We start from the raw sequence: 21,627 nt of genomic DNA on the forward strand, positions 1-21,627 counted from the left end.
CATATAGATAAAGCACTATCCCCACTTTGCAGATGAGCAGGGTTCAAGGAAATTAACTGACAGCCAGTATTCATGACATTATATAAAGTTAACTTTTCACAAGTCCCCCTTTCAGGACTGTCAACTCTGAGGTTTCACATAAGTGATTCAATAAACATTGAAAGAAAAAAATGATGTATCCAAGATCTCATGACTAGTAGTAGGTGACAAAACCACACAAAATTAGTAACTGGAAGGAATCTTAAAGATTGTCTAGTGAGGCCGGGTATGGGGGCTCACACCTATAATCCCAGCACTTTGAGAGGACGGGGTGGGTGGATCACTTGAGGTCAGGAGTTTGAGACCAGCCTGGCCAACATGGTGAAATCTTGTCTCTACTAAAAAAAAATACAGGCCGGGCATGGTGGCTCACACCTGTAATCCCAGCACTTTGGGAGGCCGAGGCAGGTGGATCACCTGAGGTCAGGAGTTCGAGACCAGCCTGGCCAACATAGCAAAACCCCATCTCTACTAAAAATACAAAAAGTTAGCTGGGCGTGGTGGCAGGTGCCTGTAATCCCAGCTACTCGGGAGGCTGAGGCAGGAGAATTGTCTGAACCCGGGAGGCAGAGGTGCAGTGAGCCAAGATCGTGCCATTGCACTCCAGCCTAGGCAACAAGAGCGAAACTCCATCTCAAAGAACAAAAAACAAAAATTAGTCAGGCATGGTGGCGGGTGCATGTTATCCCAGCTACTGGGAGGCTGAGGCAAGAGAATTGCTTGAACCTGGAAAACAGATTGTCTAACGAGTTCTATTAGTAAATCTATAGCTCTTTCTCCTCATGTTGGTAAGAGGTTTTATTTGTAGAAGGTATATGATAAAATTCAACCGGATTTAGGCTGATTTTTCCCCCCTGGAAATGTAAGTACACTGAGGAAAATACAAATATTTAAACTGTTTTACTTGCCTAAATGAGGCAAGTAAATTAAAACTAGTGTGGCAAGTAAAGTAAAAATTAGTGTGTGTTCTGGGTATTTTTCTTCAATGTATTTTAATGATGTAAGTAAATGCATGTATCACTTAAGAGCAGTTTTTAATATTGATGAAGTCCATTATTGGTGGTTTTTCTTTTTTTTTTGAGATGGAGTTTTGCTCTTTTGCCCAGGGTGGAGTCAAGTGGCATGATCTTGGCTCACTGCAACCTCCGGCCCCCAGGTTCAAGCAATTCTCCTGCCTCAGCCTCCCAAGTAGCTGGAATTACCATAGAGATGAGGTTTTGCCATGTTGGCCAGGCTGGTCTTGAACTCCTGACCTCAGGTGATCCACCCACTTTGGTCTCCCAAAGTGCTAGGATTATAGGCATGAGCCACCGCACTCAGCCTTCTTTAAGACAGGGTCTCACCCTGTTGCCCAGGCTGGAGTGCAGTGGTATGATCATGGCTCACTGCAACCTCCACCTCCTGGGCTCAAGTGATCCTTCTGCCTCAGCCTCCTGAGTAGCTGGGACTACAGGCATGCACTACCACACCCTGCTAATTTGCATACTTTTTTAGAGATGGGGTTTCATCATGTTGCCCAGGCTGGTCTCGAACTCCTGAGCTCAAGCAATCCTCCCTCTATGCCTCCCAAAGTGCTGGCATTACGGGTGTGAACCACTGTGCACGGTCAATGTGTTTTTGTTAGTGGTTACTGCTTTTCATGTTCTATCTGAGAAATCTTTGCCTATCTCAAGGTTTTGAAGATATTTTTCTATTTTTTCTGGAAGTTTTATAGATTTAGTGTTTATATTTAGGTCTACGATCTATCTCAAATTTTATACATAGTATGAGGCAAAGGTCAAGTTTCATCATTTTTCATATAGATACGCAGCTAGTAGAACAGCACCATTTGTTGAAAAGATTTTCCATTCTCAATTATGTTGATGCTCTTCTCAAAAATAAAATCAACTGACTGGCCGGGTGCAGTGGCTCATGCCTGTAATCCCAGCACTTTGGGAGGCCGAGAACGGCGGATCACCTGAGGTCATGAGTTCGAGACCAGCCTGACCAACATGGAGAAACCCCGTCTCTATTAAAAATACAAAATTAGCCAGACATGGTGGTGCGTGCCTGTAATCCCAGCTACTCGGGAGGCTGAGGCAAGAGAATCGCTTAAACTCGGGAGATGGAGGTTTCAGTGAGCTGAGATCGCACCATGGCATTCCAGCCTGGACAACAAGAGTGAAACTCCATCTCAAAAAAAAAAAAAACAAAAACCCAACTGACTGATAGATGAATGCATAAAGAAAATATGGTATATACATATAATGGAACACTATTTAGCCTTAAAAAGAAAGGGAATCCTGTCATATGCTACAACATGGATGAACCTTGAAGACATTATAGTAAGTGAAATGAACCAGGCACAGAAAGGTATGTTGTATGATTCTACTTACATTAGGTATCGAAAGTAGTTAAACCCATAGAAACAGAATGTAGAATAGTGATTATCAGAAGGCAGAGAGAAAAGGGAAGTTGTTTTTTAATCACAACAAAAAAATCAACTGACCATATATGTGTGGAACTATATCTGGACTCTGTTCTGTTCCAATGATTTCTTTGTCTATCCATATGATGTCAATACTACCGTGTCTTAATTACTGAAGCTTTATACTAATGTCCTCAAATCTAGTGGTTTAATTCCTCCCACATTTGGTGATTTTTTTTTTTCAGGAGTGTTCTGACTTATCTAGGTCCTTTGTATGTCCATATAAATTTTGGAACCAATTTCTGAAAAAAGAAAAAACAGCCTGGCCAACATGGTGAAACCCCATCTCTACTGAAAACACAAAAATTAGCTGGGTGTGGTGGCATACACCTGTAATCCCAGCTACTTGGGAGGCTGAGGCAAGAGAACCGCTTGAACCTGGGAGGCAGAGGTTGCAGTGAGCTGAGATCGCACCACTGCACTCCAGCCTGGGCGACAGAGTGAGATCCTGTCTCAGAAAAAAAAAAAAGAAAAAGAAAAAAAGAAAAAAAAGGCCAGGTGCACTGGCACATGCCTGTAATCCCAGCACTTTGGGAGGCTGAGGTGGGAGGATCATTTGAGCTCAGGAGTTCGAGACTAATCTGGGCAACATAGTGAGACTCTCTCTCTACAAAAAAATTAAAAAATTAGCTGGGCATTGGTGGCACATGCCTGTAATCCCACCTACTTGGGAGGCTGAGGCATGAGAATTGCTTAAACCCAGGAGGAGGAGGTTGCAGTGAGCCAAGATCACACTAGTGCACTCCAGCCCGGGCAACAGAGCAAGACTCTGTCTTTAAAAAAAAAAAAAAAAAAAAAAAAGCCGGTGCGTTGGCTCACGCCTGTAATCCCAGCACTTTGGGAAGCCAAGGTAGGCAGATCACAAAGTCAAGAGATCGAGACCATCCTGGCCAACATGGTGAAACCCTGTCTCTACTAAAAATACAAAAATTAGCTGGGCATGGTGGCGCGTGCCTGTGGTTACAGCTACTGGGGAGGCTGAGGCAGGAGAATAGCTTGATCCCGGGATGCGGAGGTTGCAGTGAGCCGAGATTGCGCCACTGCACTCCAGCCTGGTGACACAGCGAGACTCCGTCTAAAAAAAAAAAAAGAAAAAAGAAAAAAGGCCGGGAACGGTGACTCACGCCTGTAATCCCAGCACTTTGGGAGGCTGAGGTGGGCGGATCACCTGAGGTCAGGAGTTCGAGACCAGCCTGGTCAACATGGTGAAACCCCATCTCTACTAAAAATAAAAAAATTAGCCAGGTGTGGTGGCGGGTGCCTGTAATCCCAGCTACTCAGGAGGCTGAGGTAAGAGAATTGCTTGAACCTGGGAGGCGGAGGTTGCAGTAAGCCGAGATTGCACCATTGCACTTCCAGCCTGGGTGACAAGAATGAAACTCCATCTAAAAAATAATAATAATAAACAAACAGGTATAGTGGCTTGCACCCATAATCCCAGCTACTCAGGAAGCTGACGCAGGAGATCACTTAAGCCCAAGAGGTCAAGGCTGCAGTGAGCTATGATCCCGCCACTACAGTCCAGCCTGGGTGACAATGCAAGACCCTGTCTCTAAATAAATGAATAAAAAGAAAAAGAAAAACAGCCTACCAGGATTTTGGTTATGATTACATTGAGTCTATGAATCAGATTGGAGAGAACTAACATATTAATAATATCAAGTCTCCTAATGTATGACTATAGTATGCTTCTCCATTTATTTAGGTCTTCTTTCATTTTTCTCGGCTAATATTTGCTCTCTTCTACTGTTTTTAGTTTTTTATGTAGAAGTCTTGCTTATCTTTGGTTAAACTCATTCCTAGTAATATTATGCTTTTGTTGTTATTATAAATACTTCTTTTAATTTTCTATTTTTTTGTTGCTATATATAGATATGCAGTTGATTTTTGTATGTTGACCTTGCAACCTGTGACTGTAATGAATTCAGTTATTGGTTCCAGATTTTTGAAGGGGAAAGTAGATTCCTTAGGATTTTCTACATACGCAATTATGTGTATCAGTGCATATATCACTTCAAACCATTTAAATTATGTGAACTATATCTCGCCATCCCCCACTAAACTACGTCAGGCATGAATAACTTAACATATTACGTTATACAAATATTTAATCTACAACTTTCTCTGTTGTTCACTGAATGGAAAAGGAAAGATTTCTTCATTTTTCAATTCCTCAGTAAATTATCTAGAGTTGAAAAAGAGCATTTGCTGTTAAAGGCAGACTGATCAACTCAGCAATCTCTAATGAATTCACAGCTGTCAGTAACTTCGTCTAGTTTTTCAGTATGATTTTCTGTATCATAATCAATTCTTGAGTAATTAAGGATTAGGCAATAAATGGGGACTTAAAATATTGACAAGAAACTGCGTAGGAAACATGGTAACCTACTGGGTACCTCAAAACAGAAATTTAATTTCTAAATAATTTCACATGTTATTTTCATTGAAAAAGATTTCTAAATTTTGACCCTTAATATATTTTTTAAACCTCAAAACCATGGTATCTTATTCCAATTTAAAAATTCTAGGCTCAGTAAGAAAAAAGAAAAGAAAATTCTAGACTGGGCACAGTGGCTTACGACGGCTGTAATCCCAGCACTTTGGGGGGCTAAGCTGGACTGCTTGAGGCCAGGAGTTTGAGATCCACCTGGGCAACACAGTGAGACCCTATCTCTATAAAAAATTGTTCTTGAAGCTAGATAATTATCTGTACTCATCCAAACACTGTATCATAACATAAAAAAATCATTAAAACTTTTTAAATACAGATAGGGTGTCACTATGCTGCTCAGGCTGGTCTTAAACTCCTAGGCTCAAGTGATCCTCCTCTGCCTTGGCTTCCCAAAAAATAGAATATTTAGCTGAATCCTAGCATGAGGTCAGGTAAAATCTGGCTAATAGTATTTCCTAGAAGAAAGTCACCCGAGTCCACCAACCACCTAGGAGTGACAATAGATAGGCCAAGCCCACCTGAACATTAGAAGACATTAATTATTGTTCTCAACCTAAACAGTATAGTGCAAGTCATATATATGCAATTATCGCTAATGAAGCTTTGATAATATGTCTGGAAAAGTTCAAACAATGGTAACTAGGAAAAGACTCTGATAGGATAGTTCTGTCAAAAAGACTTTTTTTTTTTTTTTGAGACGGAGTTTCACTCTTGTTGCCTAGGCTGGAGTGCAATGGCATGATCTCGGCTCACAGCAACCTCCACCTCCTGGGTTCAAGCGATTCTCCTGTTGCAGCCTCCCGAGTAGCTGGGATTACAGATGCATGCCACCATGCCTGGCTAATTTTGTATTTTTATTAGAGACGGGGTTTCTCCATGTTGGTCAGGCTGGTCTCGAACTCCCGACCTCAGCTGATCCGCCCGCCCTGGCCTCCCAAAGTGCTGGGATTACAGGCAGGAGCCACCGCGCCCAGCCCAAAAAGATTTTTTTTTTAACAAAAAGTTCTATCACATTGTTGATCTTATTCATAAAACAACTGTTCCAAAAAACTTACTCAATAACCAAATTGCCAGTAGAATTTCAAAAATACTTCCCTAACAGAGGAGAAAAATTAAAAATGTAAAACATGTCATTCAATTATATTCCCTCTATCATTTGACTTTAGAAAACATAGATGAAATTCAGTTTTATGGGAGGAATATCATGTGGTGGCTCACAAGCACTTTAAGGACTACTTTCCTCTAGCAAGAATACCTCTGCTACTATAAGAGTTTGGACTTTTGATTTCCAGGTTAACCACTGGTCAATCAGGAGGATTCTGAGATTGTAATCTTTACTGTGGCTTAAGAAAAAGAGGGTGCCTTCATTTGCTTATATGAGTCAGATAGGTGGGCTGATACTTTGGGCGTTTGAGTTAGAATACAGCCAGGTTAAGACAGGTTATTATTCTATTTTATTTATGATAATAAAATTATATTTGTTTTTAAAAATGTCCTCATCTTTTAGAGATATTGCCTCAAAATAATTTAGGGTGGAAGGGGGATGACTGAAGAGGGATGGGTATAGATTAAAAAAGATTGGCCATGTATCAATGGTTGAAGCTTGGTGTTGCTTCATTATACTATTCTCTACTTTTGCAATGCTTGATAAAATGTTTAAAAGCATTTTATTCACAATTTCAAATTTTTTCAGATTCTAATCATTATTGAAAATTTAGTGTATAATAGTAAAATCTGTATGGTGACTCACCGGACATTTTCTGGTCTGAGTTTATCGAGAACCATCTCTATTAAGTCAGGTCTAAATTCTTCCAGTAAATATTCCGCTGTGAGCACCTCTTCTAGGGGATAATACTTTTAAAAAGGAAAATATAAATAAATAAAATATACAAAGCTACTACATAGTTTATTAAAGCAGATCTGTAACACATTAAATTCATTACTGTACACCCTTTCTCTCTTCAGTTAAATTTTACTCCATTGGAAAAATTTTCTGTAGCCCTAAATCGTTGTCTCTTTCCTACCACATTGTTAAGCAGTTTCATATTGTTTGATGATTCTGCCAAATATACTGTTAATCCCCAAACATACTTCCATTGTAGAGAGCAAAATCACATTTCTTTCAGGGAAAACCACGAATGTTTCTGGTTAAAAACTGAGTACTTGTTAATGAAGAAAATTCGATATTAAAATGCTGACACCTACAGGATTTTTAAAATATAAAGTACACACATTTTTAGGAACAGAATTTCCTCCTAAATTTCTATGAAACAAATTAGACAAACATTTAGGAAGCGGCTGTGGAAAAAAAAATGGCTTATATTTTTGGCCAGTGTAGAAAAACAATGCAGAAGATGCTTTTTGGTAAAAGCAACTTCCAATATACTGAGACACACTGACTGATTCATTCATCCAATAAATATTTAATGAACATCTACTATGTGCCAGACACTGTTCCACACACTATGGATACAAAAGTAGGTAAGACACATGAAATCCTTTGTCCTCCAAGAAGCACAAAGACATTGTAATTGGGAGGGAGGCAGACAACAAACAAATATTGTAATGTTAGTGAGAGATGCTACGAAAACAATAAAAAAAGGGGCAGGGGCATTATTTTAGATTGGGAGGTCAGAGAAGGTCTGAGGAGAAGAACTCTGAGTGGAGACTTAAATGATAAGAACCTAGCCAGGCAAAGATCAGATGGAACAGTGTTTCATGTAGAGAAAATAGCAATGGGGGAGGAATAAACTTAATGCTTGAAAATTAGAGAGCCAGTACAGTTGGAGTGGAATGCAAATGGGAGAGGTGGGCCGGACAGTGGTATAGAAGATGGCCAGATAGGCTGGGGCCACATCACCTTGTAGGCCAAGGAAAATTTGGGGACCAAGAGGAAAATAGGGATCGCAGGTAAAAGACTATCATGGTAGCCCAAGCAAGAAATGATGATAGCTCAGACTAGGATGGTAGCAATGGAAATTTAAAAAAAGTAAATGATCAGTAGCTTTCATATAAGTAACACCTGATACGCTGTAGAACTGAAATATATTTAAAGCCAATAAGCAAAATGCATATTTAATAAAAATATTACATAAAATAAATTTCATGATGATGAAAATTAAGATTTTAAACATCTCCTGACATCAACATTTGCCCTGTTGCTACAAAGTTGAAAGCTTTATACCTCAGCTTCAATTGTAATCATTCACTTATTACTGAAAATATATGCAAGATTGCTGAAATACTCCACACAGCAATGTATACAGTAAAATAACAACAAACTTACATGCAATATTCCTGCAATCTTAGATGTATAGCCCCGTGGCCTCTCTTTGTCTTTAAACCTAAAAGCAACAGCATTCAAGTCCTAAAATAGAAAGTTAATCCAATTAGATACGGCCACCCTTATTTAGAAAACTTTTTTTTTTTTAAGTGTTTGGCTTGCACTATAAGCTTTCTACTCCATATTTAACTTTATCACACTTTCTGAAAAAATGGCTATGCTTGATTTAGAAATGTATAGAATATTTTAAAAATTTCTTAATGTGTATAAAATTTAATCCATCAATCTAGGCTTAAAACCAAAAGCAAAATAGGTAAACAACTTTCAATGAAAATAACAAATACAGGATATGGCTCGATAGCCTAAGTTGTTGAAACTAGTAGCCAAAGAATTTAGAAAAACTGTGTGAAAGAACCTTGTGAGATCCAACAATTCTACCATAGATGATTTTGATGACTCATTCAGAGAACAGCACCCAGATTAGGAGTTATTGTCACAATTTTCAGAAGCAGAGATTATACCTTTAAACTTTTATCTAGTTAAAAAGGATGTTTCTCATACTAAAATACATTTGAGAATCTCGATAGGCTTTAAAGCACGTATTTTTAAAAACCCTTTTTTAAAAGGCTTTTAAAAATTTGAAAGACAAACACCATTTGTTTTACGCAAAAAAAAAAAAAGCCAGCCTCTTCCCATACATACAATAATAAAATCACTTTTAATAACACAATCATACATAAAGCAATTCATTACTTCTTTGAGAGTTTGCTACAGATTTAAAGATCTGAAAATGACAGACCTCATGCAGCTTCAGGCAGGGAGTAACATAATCCCTGACATATTCCAGCTCAAGAAACTGCTGATTTTCTTCTGAGTGATGGAAAAGCATTTGATTTCTTCCCTTTTCCATCCTAAAAAGGGCTACACGATGCCTTTCCCCTTAGTTGTGCCCCAAGTAGCAAATCAGACTAGTACAACTAAGCCTTAACTAATACTATTATACATTGCAAAATTTTAGACTTCAGTTAGGAAAAAAACTTTAAAAGTTTAACTGGGCCTTAAATTTAAATTAATTCACATGTATTTGCTCTTGAAAAACAGATTCCTTAAGAAAAATTTTGGTGAAACAAAAGTACCTTGCACTCTTGGAAAACCCATTCTTGAGGTCCTTCTGCACGTAACTTCTGAATGTATTGAAACATGTGCAAAATTATATCTTCAACATGTACTGGAAAAAAGGGGCACACTTAAAAACCATTCAGTCCTTGAATCCTTCAAAGCAGTGAGCTCACTCCTAAGGTAAAGTCAGATAAGTGGAAGATGGTCCCTCTTAGAAAATGCAGTCCTCACCTCCCTGAGACTGGCTTTACGTGTCCCACATACATGGCCCTCTGGGCTCAGAGATATGTGACAGAAAGGGTGTTGGGGCAGTAAATGAGCAAATAAAAAGCCAAGTCCACATTTAACAAGTGCAACATAATGATCAGTTGTTAAGGGGGGAGGAATCATCCATGAAACAAAGGCCAAGTTACATATGAAAAATACAATGGATAAGTTGTATGAATTAAAGTGTTGTAGCTTTCAACATAAAACAGATCCACAGCATGAAGAAGTTAAAAAACATCATAGAAAGTAAATTTTCATTCAAAAGTAAAAAGGTGAATCAATACTTACATAATCCTTCCTCGGTCAAGTCCACATTAATGATAAAAAACATAAAACCTCGGGCTCCTTCCTTCTGCCCACCAACAAGAGTATTAACCCAGCCTGCAACATTCAAAGGAAATCAATATGATTGATTGCATATGTGGCTTCCTTGAAGATAAGAAAAATTTTAAAAATTCATACTGTATGTTCCTAAGATATCAGAATGAACCTCTTGCAAAAAGATTGGGAAAAAAAAATCAGTTCAGAAAAGCAGTTTAAGATGGTGCAGAAGTGGGGGCTTTCCTGAAGATTCCTCAAATCAATTCCCAGTCAAGAGTAGACTACTGGCTGGGCGCGGTGGCTCATGCCTCTAATCCCAGCACTTTAGGAGGCCAAGATGGGCGGATCGCTTGAGACCAGGAGTTTGAGACTAGCCTAGGCAAAATGGCGAAACCCCATCTCTATCTAAAAAAGAAAAAAAAAAAAAAAAAAAAGACAACAGCATGCCAACAACTACCATCTCACTCACTAACCCAAAATGGTCACATCTAACAATGTTCCTTCATAGGACACTATTCAGGAGAAAATGAGAGCCAGAGTGAAAAGATGTGGTGGACACTCAGAAGATGCTGCCCAGGAGACTTACCCTTTGATTTAAGTTCTGATAACAGACTTCCAGGACCTTCATGCCCAATGAGATGACCAAGATAATGACCAGGATTTGATTTGTAGTATTTCTGAAGGTCAGGTATGGGAAATGTCACATAGAGATTCCTAATATCTTTAATGGGTACTATTTTGTAAAGTTGCTGGAGAAAACAAATCACAGAGATTAGCTATATACGACTCCTACTGAAGAAAATATTTCTAAACTATGAAGAATGATTTTCATGGGAGAATCCCAAATTTAAGAGCAAATCAATTGCCACAAAAAATGATACACTGACCACAAAGAAATAAATGACTCAGCACTCTCCTAGTGGAATTTCATTACAGTCGGTATATAGTCCATGTTTGACCCCCTGAACCATGCAGCTAAATATTAATGGTTTTGAATGCTTATCTTCAGGTACAGGTTAACAGCTTCAACAGTCTATTAAGACTACAGCTACCAAAACTACTTTTAGCATGTAAAGACCGGAACATATTGATATGTTTTTGGTGATTCATGATCCTAATAAATGTGAGATTGATTTTATTATCCCGACAAATATTTAAAACCACATGGGGGCCGGGTGCGGTGGCTCACACCTATAATCCTCCAACTTTGGGAGGCTGAGAGAGACAGATCACCTGGGGTCAGGAGTTCGACCTCAGCCTGGCCAACATGGTGAAACCCCATTTCTATTAAAAATACAAAAATTAGCCAGGCACAGTGGCATGCACCTACAGTTCCAGCTACTCGGGAGGCTGAGGCAGAAGAATTGCTTGAACCTGGGAAGCAGAGGTTGCAGGGAGCCACGATCGCGCCGCTGCACTCCAGCCTGGGCAACAGAGTGAGACTCCATGTCAAAAAAACCAAAAACAGAAACAAACAAACAAAAAACACTACATAGGGGCTGGGTGCAGTGGCTCACGCCTGTAATCCCAGCATTTTGGGAGGCTGAGACAGGTGGGCCACTTTAGATCAGGAGTTCGAGATCAGTCAAGGCAACATGGTGAAACCCTGTGTCTACTAAAAATACAAAAATTAGCCAGGTGTGGTAGTGTGTACTTGTAGTCCCAACTACTCAGAAGGCTGAGGTGGGAGGATCAATTCAGCCAGGGAGGTTGAGGCTTCAGTGAGCCATGATCGCACCACTGCATTCCAACCTGGGTGACAATGCAAGACTCTGTTTCCAAAAAAAAAAAAAAAACACAACATAAATAATGAAACCTCCAAAAATTTTCACCTGTTCTATGGTAAACTAGGTATATATTATGTCCATAAATTAAGAAGACAAAATACCAAAATTTATGCACTTACTTTAAGATGTTCTTCTTGGAAAGGGTGTTCAGGAAATTCTGGCAATGGAACATTTTTGTTCTCTACTTCAGAAAATAACTTTACCACCAGATTAGTCAAGTCATCTAAAGATTCTACAAGAAAACAGACAAGGAAAACAGAACTTAAGCGAATCATAACATCCAACAGGGAGTGCTTAAAATCTTAGGATCTCCTGAAAAGTCTCAGTACTACTGAAAGGAAAATGTGAAAATGATTACACCTCACACCTATCTGTTTCTACTTTAAAAAAATATTCACAAATATTATTCAAAATATTATTTCACAAGTATTATAATAAAATTAAAACAAATATTAGAAACAATAATAATTGCATTTGTAAAAATGACTATGATTCCCAAGAGGCATATATACTGAACTACTAGCAGATAGAGTATAATATTCACCTTATACATAGACAGAGAATTGCCTTCTATGGTATAAAATTATCTTTTGTGCCTTTAAATGTATTTGCATTTTATTTATAAAAGACGCCTATTTTTACTTTAGTTTTTTGACACGTATGAAGGACTCCAAAATGCACATTTTATATGTGTGTGTATATATATCACATATATGATATATATCACATGCATGTCACATATATGATATATATCACATACATGTCACATATATATCACATGCATGTCACATATATGAGATATATCACATGCATGTCACATATATGAGATATATCACATGCATGTCACATATATATCACATACATGTCACATATGATATTAGCAAAATTCTCCTTTTGGAAGTATAACAAGAAATGAGTTAGATCTTTGAGAAGAGGGCACAGCAGTCATAGGATGGAATAAAGAACAGCTTGCTTTTTATTTTATACCTTTCTGTGTGGAATTAAATTTTTTCCATTTGTACAAATTACTATTATCCTAAAAAGAAAGCAGTGTTAAAAAAACAAACCTTTTTTTTTTTTTTTTTTTGAGGCAAGGTATTGCTCTGTTGCACAGGCTGGAGTGCAGTGGCACAATCCCAGCTAACTGCAACCTCTGCCTCCCAGGTTCAAGTGATTCTCATGGCTCAGCCTCCCCAGTAGCTGGGATTACAGGCATGTGCCACCACACCCTGTTATTTTTTTGTATTTTTAATAGAGACAGGGTTTCACCATGTTGCCCAGGCTGGTCTCAAACTCCTGAGCTCAAGTGATCTGCCTACCTCAGCCTCCCAAAGTGCTGGAATTACAGATGTGAGCCACCATGCCTGGCCAAAACCCGTCTTTTTATAAACAAGATAACCTCTCATCTTGATTCTGTCTCCTCAAAAATAGGTTATTTATAAATGGTATAAACATTCATAACCTGTTACTGTCAGTAAGCATTTGAATCAAATAAGAATCTTGCCTTGATATTCTATGACCCATTTGGAACTTTTCCATGAATTCTCGAGAGTACTAAATGACTATTTGAGAGCTGCCTTTATATGGTGTAAAATTCTATTTTGTGCCTTTAAGTGTAGGCATTTGCATTTTATTTATAAAATATACCTACTTTTGCCTCAATTTTTTTGACATGTATGAAGGACTCCAAAATGTCCAGAGCCAAATAAAAGGCAGATCAGTGGCTGCCTGTTATATGACAAGTGAATTTAGGAATGGAGAGGGAATATTGTAGCAAGAGATGTCAGAGACATCTTTTTGCAGATGGGACATATGACTTGAAACAAGGTGAGCAGTCAATAAAGGTTTGTGGGCCTGCAGTACTGGTGACAGCAACACCCTGAGCAAGGTTCTACCAGGTGTATCTTTCCTCTTGCGTATTTCTACCCTAAAAGCATAAATTCACAGTGTCACTTTTTAAAGGTAAGGGAGCTAAACACTATTGCACAGTCTGTCTACCCCACTAAACTGTGAGCTCCCCAGAGATCAGGGAACTGAGTCCCACTCACCTTCATATCATCAAGGTTTGGCAACCTCAGTGTCTGTACTTGATGATTACCTATGTGGCAAGTGTTCAGACAATTAGTGCTTCCACAACTAGGGAGACAGCTCCAGGTAAGAACAGAAAAACTTTTTGTTCCCTTGTGACAGAGATCCTTCCACATGGTTACTCTTTCTCTCTCCTCCCGTCAAAAGAAGGAGTGGATTATCTTTTAATCCTCCAAGAGATCCAGTTTCCTCCTCATACCTCTATACTGTAAAGACATCTCTCTCTGGTTCAGCACAGGAAGTCAGTCACAATGGGAGAGTGATGTGTATGGATCAGGGAATTGAGACACTTTATTTTTTAGATTCTTATTCTGTCATTTCCACTAAACCAAGAACATTCTGAGGACAGGGATCAGGTTTGATTCATCTATTGCCATTGTTACTTGCCTATTAAATGTTTACTGAAATCATGTGTTTAATCTCAAATGCAACATAGATTAAAAAAAAAAAACACCCAGCTTTGGCACCTAATCCCAGGACTGGGTTCTAAACAGCAAGTGATATTTTAACATTCTAAACCCACCTACCTGAAGCAAGCACATAGCATTACAGAGTATGCTTTTTTTTTTTTTTTACTGTCCTCTCTCTCTGAATCCATTTTACACCCTGGTTCTTGCTACCAACTTGAAAAATAGTTTATTTTCTAACTATAAAAGTAACATTTGCCAATAGCAGAAAACTTAGAAACAAAAGCTAAATTATGGTAACTAAAGTTACCATAATTTCATGATTAGAAAGGTGCTAGAGTGGCTACTACCGTTTATGGAGCATTTGCTATGTGCCATGCACCTTGCTAAACACTTTGTATTATCTCAATTAAACCTCACAACAGGTACAACGTACCACCCACCACTTTACAAATGTGAAAACTGAAGTTTGAAAAACCTAAGTAAGTTTGTTAGCTCATAGCCACACAGCTAAGTAAGTGGTATATTTGGAATGAAAAGCCAGGTTGTTGGACTGTAGAATGTGAGTTCTTAATTACTATACAACATTATTAAATTTCTAGTACATGCTTTTCCATTTTATCTTTTACCTACACCATATATGGTATATTAGAGTTTTTGGTGTTTTTTGTTGTCGTTTGTTTTTTGAGATGGAGTCTCACTCTGTTGCCCAGGCTGGAGTGCAGTGGCACAATCTTGGCTCACTGCAGCCTCCACCTCCCAGGTTCAAGTGATTCTCCTGCCTCAGCCTCCCAACTAGCTGGGATTACAGGTGCCCGCCACCATGCCCGGTTAATTTTTATATTTTTAGTAGAGATGGGGTTTCGCCATGTTGGCTGGGCTGGTCTCAAACTCCTGACCACAAGTGATCCACCTGCCTCGGCCTTCCGAAGTGCTGGAATTACAGGTGTGAGCCACTGTGCCTGGACCCTATTAGAGTTTTTAAAAATTTTGTGGGGGGGATATGTCTTGGAATTTTTAATAAATCCCAGAATGGGACCATATAGCACATGTTTTTGTAAACAGCTTTTGTTTTCTCTTTAATATATTAAGAACATTTTAAAAATTATATTCTTATATATAATATACATATATTAATTAAAAATGTTTAGTTATATTATATATGCATATATAAGAACATATATTCATATATATGAGAATATATTAAGAATATCTTCCCATGGTATTAAAATGCTGTCATAAAACTGTTTATTCATTCAATATATATTTACCTATGATGTGCCAAGCACAAGCCCAGGTACTGAGGATAAAGCAGTGAACAAAACAAAGTTTCTATTCTCAAGTAATTTACACTTTGGTAGGGTGGACAACAAAAACACACAAATATTTAATACCTGAGGTATTAATACTATAAAGAAAAAGCAGGTAAGATGGAAAGTAGAATAAGAAATGTTATTTTTTTATAAGATATTCTATTTGCAATTATAAAATCAGTATTTAGCCAATCTCCTATTAACATTTAGATTTCTAAATTTTCGCTAATATATACTATACTGACAGAAACATCCTTTTATATCTCCTATTTGAACTCTGATTATTTCCTGAGATTGCATTTTTAAAAGTAAAAATGCATATTTACTTTTAAGACTGATACTGTTAAACTGCCCTCCAGAAAGACTAGAGCAATTGATACCATCATTACCAATATAAAAAAGCAACACCATCGGCAGTGGGTATTACTTAAAAACAAAACTGTGATAATTTAACAGCAGGAAACAATGTTAGTAGTTAATCTGCATTTTAAAAATCAAACCATTGTTTACATTCCAAATGGTTTCCCAAGTTTATCGTCATCTGCTCTTTTTTTTCCAGTTTTTTGAATTGTTATAAGGTCAAATCTGTTAATCTTTGTCCTTTTTGTGTGTTTTTTAAAATATGGGATCTCTCTCTGCCGCCCAGGCTGGAGTGCAGTGGTGTGGTGATCACAGCCTTTAACTGCAGCCTTTAACTCCTGGGCTCAAGCGATCTTCAGCCTCCCTAGCAGCTAGGACTACAGGTGCAGACTACCACATCCCACTAATTTAAAAAAAATTTTTTTGGTAGAGACAGGATCTTACTATGTTGCCCAGGCTGGGCTTGCCTTGCTTTTATATGCTTAGAGCACCTATTACTGTAGTAATTTGTATTTTTTTTCAGATCTCCACTTAAACTTCTTTTGGGAACACAATGATTTAAACATAAAAATCCCCACCTATGTATTCTCTAACAAGTAGATCATTTTCAAAAGATGCTGAGCAAATAAGCAGCTCTATCTTATATCCATCTTCTAACACTGTGAAAAAGCCAACATTAAAAACTTATATTATCCAATTCTATAAAAAATTGTAAGGGTTCTTACCTCGACCTAAAACACAAACAGCCATTAAGTTGGATGAATAGTAAGCAGAATGGAATTTCAGTAGCTCTTGTCTTACATCAATGCCTTCTTGGTTTGGTCTAGTCTCCAGAGTATATTTGTTACCTGGAAGGGAAGAAAAGGGATTTCTTAGAAAAAGCAAAATATGTGGACTTTTTTTTTTTTTATTACACTTTAAGTTTTAGGGTACATGTGCACATTGTGCAGGTTAGTTACATATGTATACATGTGCCATGTTGGTGCGCTGCACCCACTAACTCGTCATCTAGCATTAGGTATAGCGAAGGACATGAACAGACACTTCTCAAAAGAAGACATTTATGCAGCCAAAAAACACGTGGACTTTTAAAGTTTTGTAATTATCACTGATATTGCTTAAGATGAACTTTAAAAATAAAGTTCTAATACACAGAATAACTCAAATTTATTTGAATGTTAAGTGAATAAACAGGATAATAGAGTACAAACCAGCAACATTTTAAACTATAGTCGTCTCTACGGAATTAAAAGTGTCTTTTTTTTTTTTTTTGAGACGGAGTCTTGCTCTGTTGCCCAGGCTGGAGTGCGGTGGTGTGATCTCGGCTCACTGCAAGCTCCGCCTCCCGGGTTCACGCCATTCTCCTGCCTCAGCCTCCCGAGTAGCTGGGACTACAGGCGCCCACCACGACACCTGGCTAATTTTTTGTATTTTTAGTAGAGATGGGGTTTCACTGTGTTAGCCAGGCTGGTCTCGATCTCCTGACCTCGTGATCCGCCCACCTCAGCCTCCCAAAGTGCTGGGATTACAGGCATGAGCAACCGCGCACGCACCCAGCCTTTTTTTTTTTTTTTTTGAGACGGAATTTCACTTTTATTGCTCAGGCTGGAGTGCAATGGCGTGATCTCGGCTCACCCCAACCTCCACCTCCCGGGTTCAAGTGATTCTCCTGCCTCTGCCTCTCTAGTAGCTGGATTACAGGCATGCGCCACCACGCCCGGCTAATTTTCCATTTTTAGTAGAGACGGGGTTTCTCCATGTTGGTCAGGCTGGTCTTGAACTCCCGACCTCAGGTGATCTGCCTGCCTCGGCCTCCCAAAATGCTGGGATTACAGGCCTGAGCCACCAAGCCCGGCCTAAAAGTGTCCTATAAAAATTATACTTTTGGCCGGGTGCATGGCTCACGCCTATAATCCAAGCACTTTGGGAGGCCGAGGCAGGCAGATCACCTGAGGTCAGGAGTTCAAGACCAGCCTGACAAACATGGAGAAACACCGTCTCTACTAAAAATACAAAATTAGCCAGGCGTGGTGGCACATGCCTGTAATCCCAGCTACTTGGGAGGTTGAGGCAGGAGAATCACTTGAACCCAGGAGGCAGAAGTTGCGGTGAGCCGAAATCACGCTGAGTCAAGATTGTGCCATTGCACTCTAGCCTGGGCAACAAGACGGAAACTGCGTCTCAAAAAAAAAAAAAAAAAATTATACTTCTTGGCTGGGCTCAGTGGCTCACACCTGTAATCCCAGCACTTTGGGAGGCCAAGATGGGTGGATCACCTGAGGTGAGGAGTTCAAGACCAGCCTGGCCAACGTGGTGAAAACCCCTCTCTATTAAAAATACAAAAATTAGCCAGGCATGGTGGTGGGCACCTATAGTCTCGGCTACTCGGGAGGCTGAGGGATGAGAATCACTTGAACCCAGGAGGCAGAGGTTGCATTGAGCCAAGATTGTACCACTGCACTCCTGGGCAACAGAGTGAGACTCTGTCTCAAAAAAATATGTCTATATCTGTATCTATATCTCCACTTCTTAAAATCCCTATGAGATAGTAGGTATTATGAGCGCTTAAAAGACAAAATAAGATCCACATGGCCTCCATTCATGCTTATTTTAATTTTCAATTCCCTATGTACTCCATAATTAATTGAACAGAGTCACTGAGGGATTTTTTTAGAACTTGCCAAGTTACTTGTGGAAAGAAATTTACTATTTTGGGCCAAACCATTAAATTTGTGATGTGAATTCTCATAGATGTGATCTAGACTGGTTAAAAAAAGGATGCAATGCTATTTTTATAACTCTCCAGCGATGTATGTAGTGTACCACTAACAGCTCTCATGAAATCTTAATAACTAATTCAAGTAGGGTAAAATATGTAAGTCAAAAACAAATAGTCAAATTCTCTAAATAATACCTTGCAAATTAGGGACTGGGAGATGAAATTCCAATGATCGGTGTCTCTCCAAAATGGCATCTTGACTGGAAATATCCTAAGATCCTGGCATAATAACTTTTATTATTGGTTCTACTTACACTACTAAGTGAGATCCTGTCTTTCTTCTGCAGAGATAAAACTATGGTAGAGTATGTTCTTGAAGTGGTTTAATTTTTTTTTCTTGTGTTTTTATAATATCTGATATAGGGGCACTGGGAAAGTCCCTCGTTCATGAAATTGGATGTCTACAGAAAGCCACCAGATGGCGCTCTCAAACTCAGTCTTTAGCTCAGTAGTGCTGCACGGTACTGAGTCAAGATTCCTGTCCCAGAATGCTTAACAGATCCAGTGAAGACAGAATGTGCAAGAAACAGCCTAGCAAGTAACCTTAACCTTAACTCATTAACCTTTTCCTAGTCACAAAGTAATCATATGCATTCATACTCACTAGACGTAGCCTATCACCCAAGTTTCCAAGTTGTTCTTGTTTTTGTTTAAGATAGGGTCTTACTCTGTTGCCCAGGCTAGACTGCAGTGGTGTAATCACAGCTCACTGCAGCCTCGATCTCCTGGGCTCAAGCAGTCCTTCTACCTCAGCCTCCAGAGTAGCTGGGACCACAAGCATTTACCATCACGTCCAGCTATTTTTTAAATTATTTTTATTTTTTTTTGGTAGAACCAGGGTCTATGTTACCCAGGTTGGTTCCAGGTTCTTAATTAGTTCTCTCATTTTCTCACTAATGACCAGTTCAAGCTGGGCACAGTGGATCATGCCTGTAATCCCAGCACTTTGGGAGGCCAAGGCAGGTGCATCACTTGAGGCCAGGAGTTCAAGACCAGCCTGGCAAGCATGGTGGCATGCCTATCATCCCAGCTACTCAGGAGGCTGAGGCATGAGAATCACTTGAAACCAGGAGGCAGAGACTGCAGTGAGCCAAGATCACACCACTGCACTCCAGCCTGGGTGACAGAGTGAGACTCTGTCTGATTGATTGATAGATAAATAAAATAATATAAATAAATAAATAAGACCTAGTTCTGCTTTACTGCCCAGAGAGGTCCTGAGACATTCTCTATTCTCTCACTCTACCTGAGGGGTCCAGATGCTCTTAGGTGCATACCCATAGTCCTAACTCCTTAGGGGAAAAAAAAGGCCTTTTGCTGGAGAATGTTTGAAGTTCTCTCATATCAAGGTGAAATTTGAGTATTGATGAAGCCTTTCTTTTCTACTAAATGAAGATTCTAAAAGCCACAGTTCTAGAGGGAGTTTTGCTTAAGCTCCTTAGTGCTTTACACTGCCATCTCGGCTCACTGCAACCTCCACCTCCAAGATTCAATTGATTCTCCTGGGGCCAGATATCTTCTGACTGCATGGCCTTGAACAAGTTACTTTACTTCTCTGTGGCTCAATCTCCTAAACTGACATTAGTGGACTTACAGTACATAATGAGAAAAATACACGTAAAAAAAGTATAAGACTATTACTTAACAAAAATGTTAGTCTTACGACATCAACTGTTGTTTAGTATGCAGAGAATGAGAACTCAGACACTGCCTGACGGAGTGCATCTTGAATCAACCGCTACAGGAAACAACCTAGTCAATCTGAAGATGTCCATATCCTACTACATAGTAATTCCACTCCTGGATATATGTATCCAGAGAAGTCTGTGTACAAGGAGACATGTACAACAATTCCATAGTAACACTGTTTCATTAACAGGAAAATGAATAAATAGTGGTACAGTCATTCAATGAATTTTTCAAAGAGCAATAAAATACAAAAATTATCAGAGGAATACTCATCAATATGGACAACTCTTACAAAACAAAATGTTGAATGAAAAAATACAAGTGGCAGAGATTACACACAATAAAATACTATTTCCATGAAACCTAAAAACATATAAAACTATAAACACGGAAATGATAATCATTGAAGAAGATAGTGGTTATCTCTCAGAAGCAGGAAGGAAAATGCAACTGAAGTGTACACCGGATGCTCAAAGTGCATTTGTAACGTTCTCTTTCTTTAAGCAGTGTGACAGAGAATGATCTGGCAAATGTCTGTGTACCTACCTCTTTGTATGACAACTACATCATAAATCTGTAAAAATACTGAAGTATTTAACATAATACTTAATAAATAAACAACAGAAAATAAACAACAAACAGTAGCTACTGCTGTTATAATTTGAATTGTAGGAAGGACTCTTGGCTTCTGAGTGAATCATTATACAAAAAGATGTACTCCCCAAAGAAAAAAATAGAAATTGTGGCTAGAAGCTGAGTAAATGGTCCAGATGACTGCCCCCCAACACCTAAGAAACCATGTATGGAGAACAACGTGAATAAGGCTGGGATAATAAATACCAATTCAGTCTCTAGACACATACTGTCCTAATTTTGTGCTCATTCAGCTGGGTCATTTATGTCAAATTAAAATGCTACTTGTACTAAAATCTTGAATCCTACCTTTCTGGCTCTGTTGCATCCAGGTGAGCTCCAGCAGTGAATGCAGGAGCAGGGTTGCTCACCTACTGTGACCCTTCCACTCTACGCCTGCTAGGAGAGAACACTGCCTTGGCATTTAGGAATTCAGGGATTCTTGTCCTGACTCCATCATGTGCTAATTAAGCAACCTTGAAAAAGTCTCCAAATATCTCCAAGGGGTCATTTATTTCATCTGTAAAATAGGGATAATATGGATATATGTCCAGGTGCTAAAAGCAAGGAAAGGCTCAATCCCTGACTCTCCTTCATTTCCTAGCTGTGAGACACAGGCAGGT

The 21,627-nt window shown here is 38.9% G+C and overlaps 1 protein-coding gene across 7 annotated transcripts in view; it reads right to left on the reverse strand.

The window, feature by feature from the left end:
* IDE (insulin degrading enzyme) overlaps positions 1 to 21,627 on the reverse strand; it is a 128,464-nt gene that overhangs the window by 45,809 nt on the left and 61,028 nt on the right. For all 7 annotated transcript variants that reach the window (XM_034931104.2, XM_008950689.6, XM_034931105.4 and 4 more), the window contains 7 exons: positions 16,629 to 16,751; positions 11,855 to 11,967; positions 10,535 to 10,697; positions 9,916 to 10,008; positions 9,378 to 9,469; positions 8,245 to 8,325; positions 6,709 to 6,812 (listed from right to left, as the gene is read on the reverse strand). In XM_034931104.2, coding sequence (XP_034786995.1) covers positions 6,709 to 6,812; positions 8,245 to 8,325; positions 9,378 to 9,469; positions 9,916 to 10,008; positions 10,535 to 10,697; positions 11,855 to 11,967; positions 16,629 to 16,751 — 769 coding nt within the window. The remainder of the gene's footprint in view (positions 1 to 6,708; positions 6,813 to 8,244; positions 8,326 to 9,377; positions 9,470 to 9,915; positions 10,009 to 10,534; positions 10,698 to 11,854; positions 11,968 to 16,628; positions 16,752 to 21,627) is intronic.

Source organism: Pan paniscus, chromosome 8 (assembly GCF_029289425.2).
Source record: "Pan paniscus chromosome 8, NHGRI_mPanPan1-v2.0_pri, whole genome shotgun sequence".
In the NCBI taxonomy this organism is placed as follows: domain Eukaryota; kingdom Metazoa; phylum Chordata; class Mammalia; order Primates; family Hominidae; genus Pan; species Pan paniscus.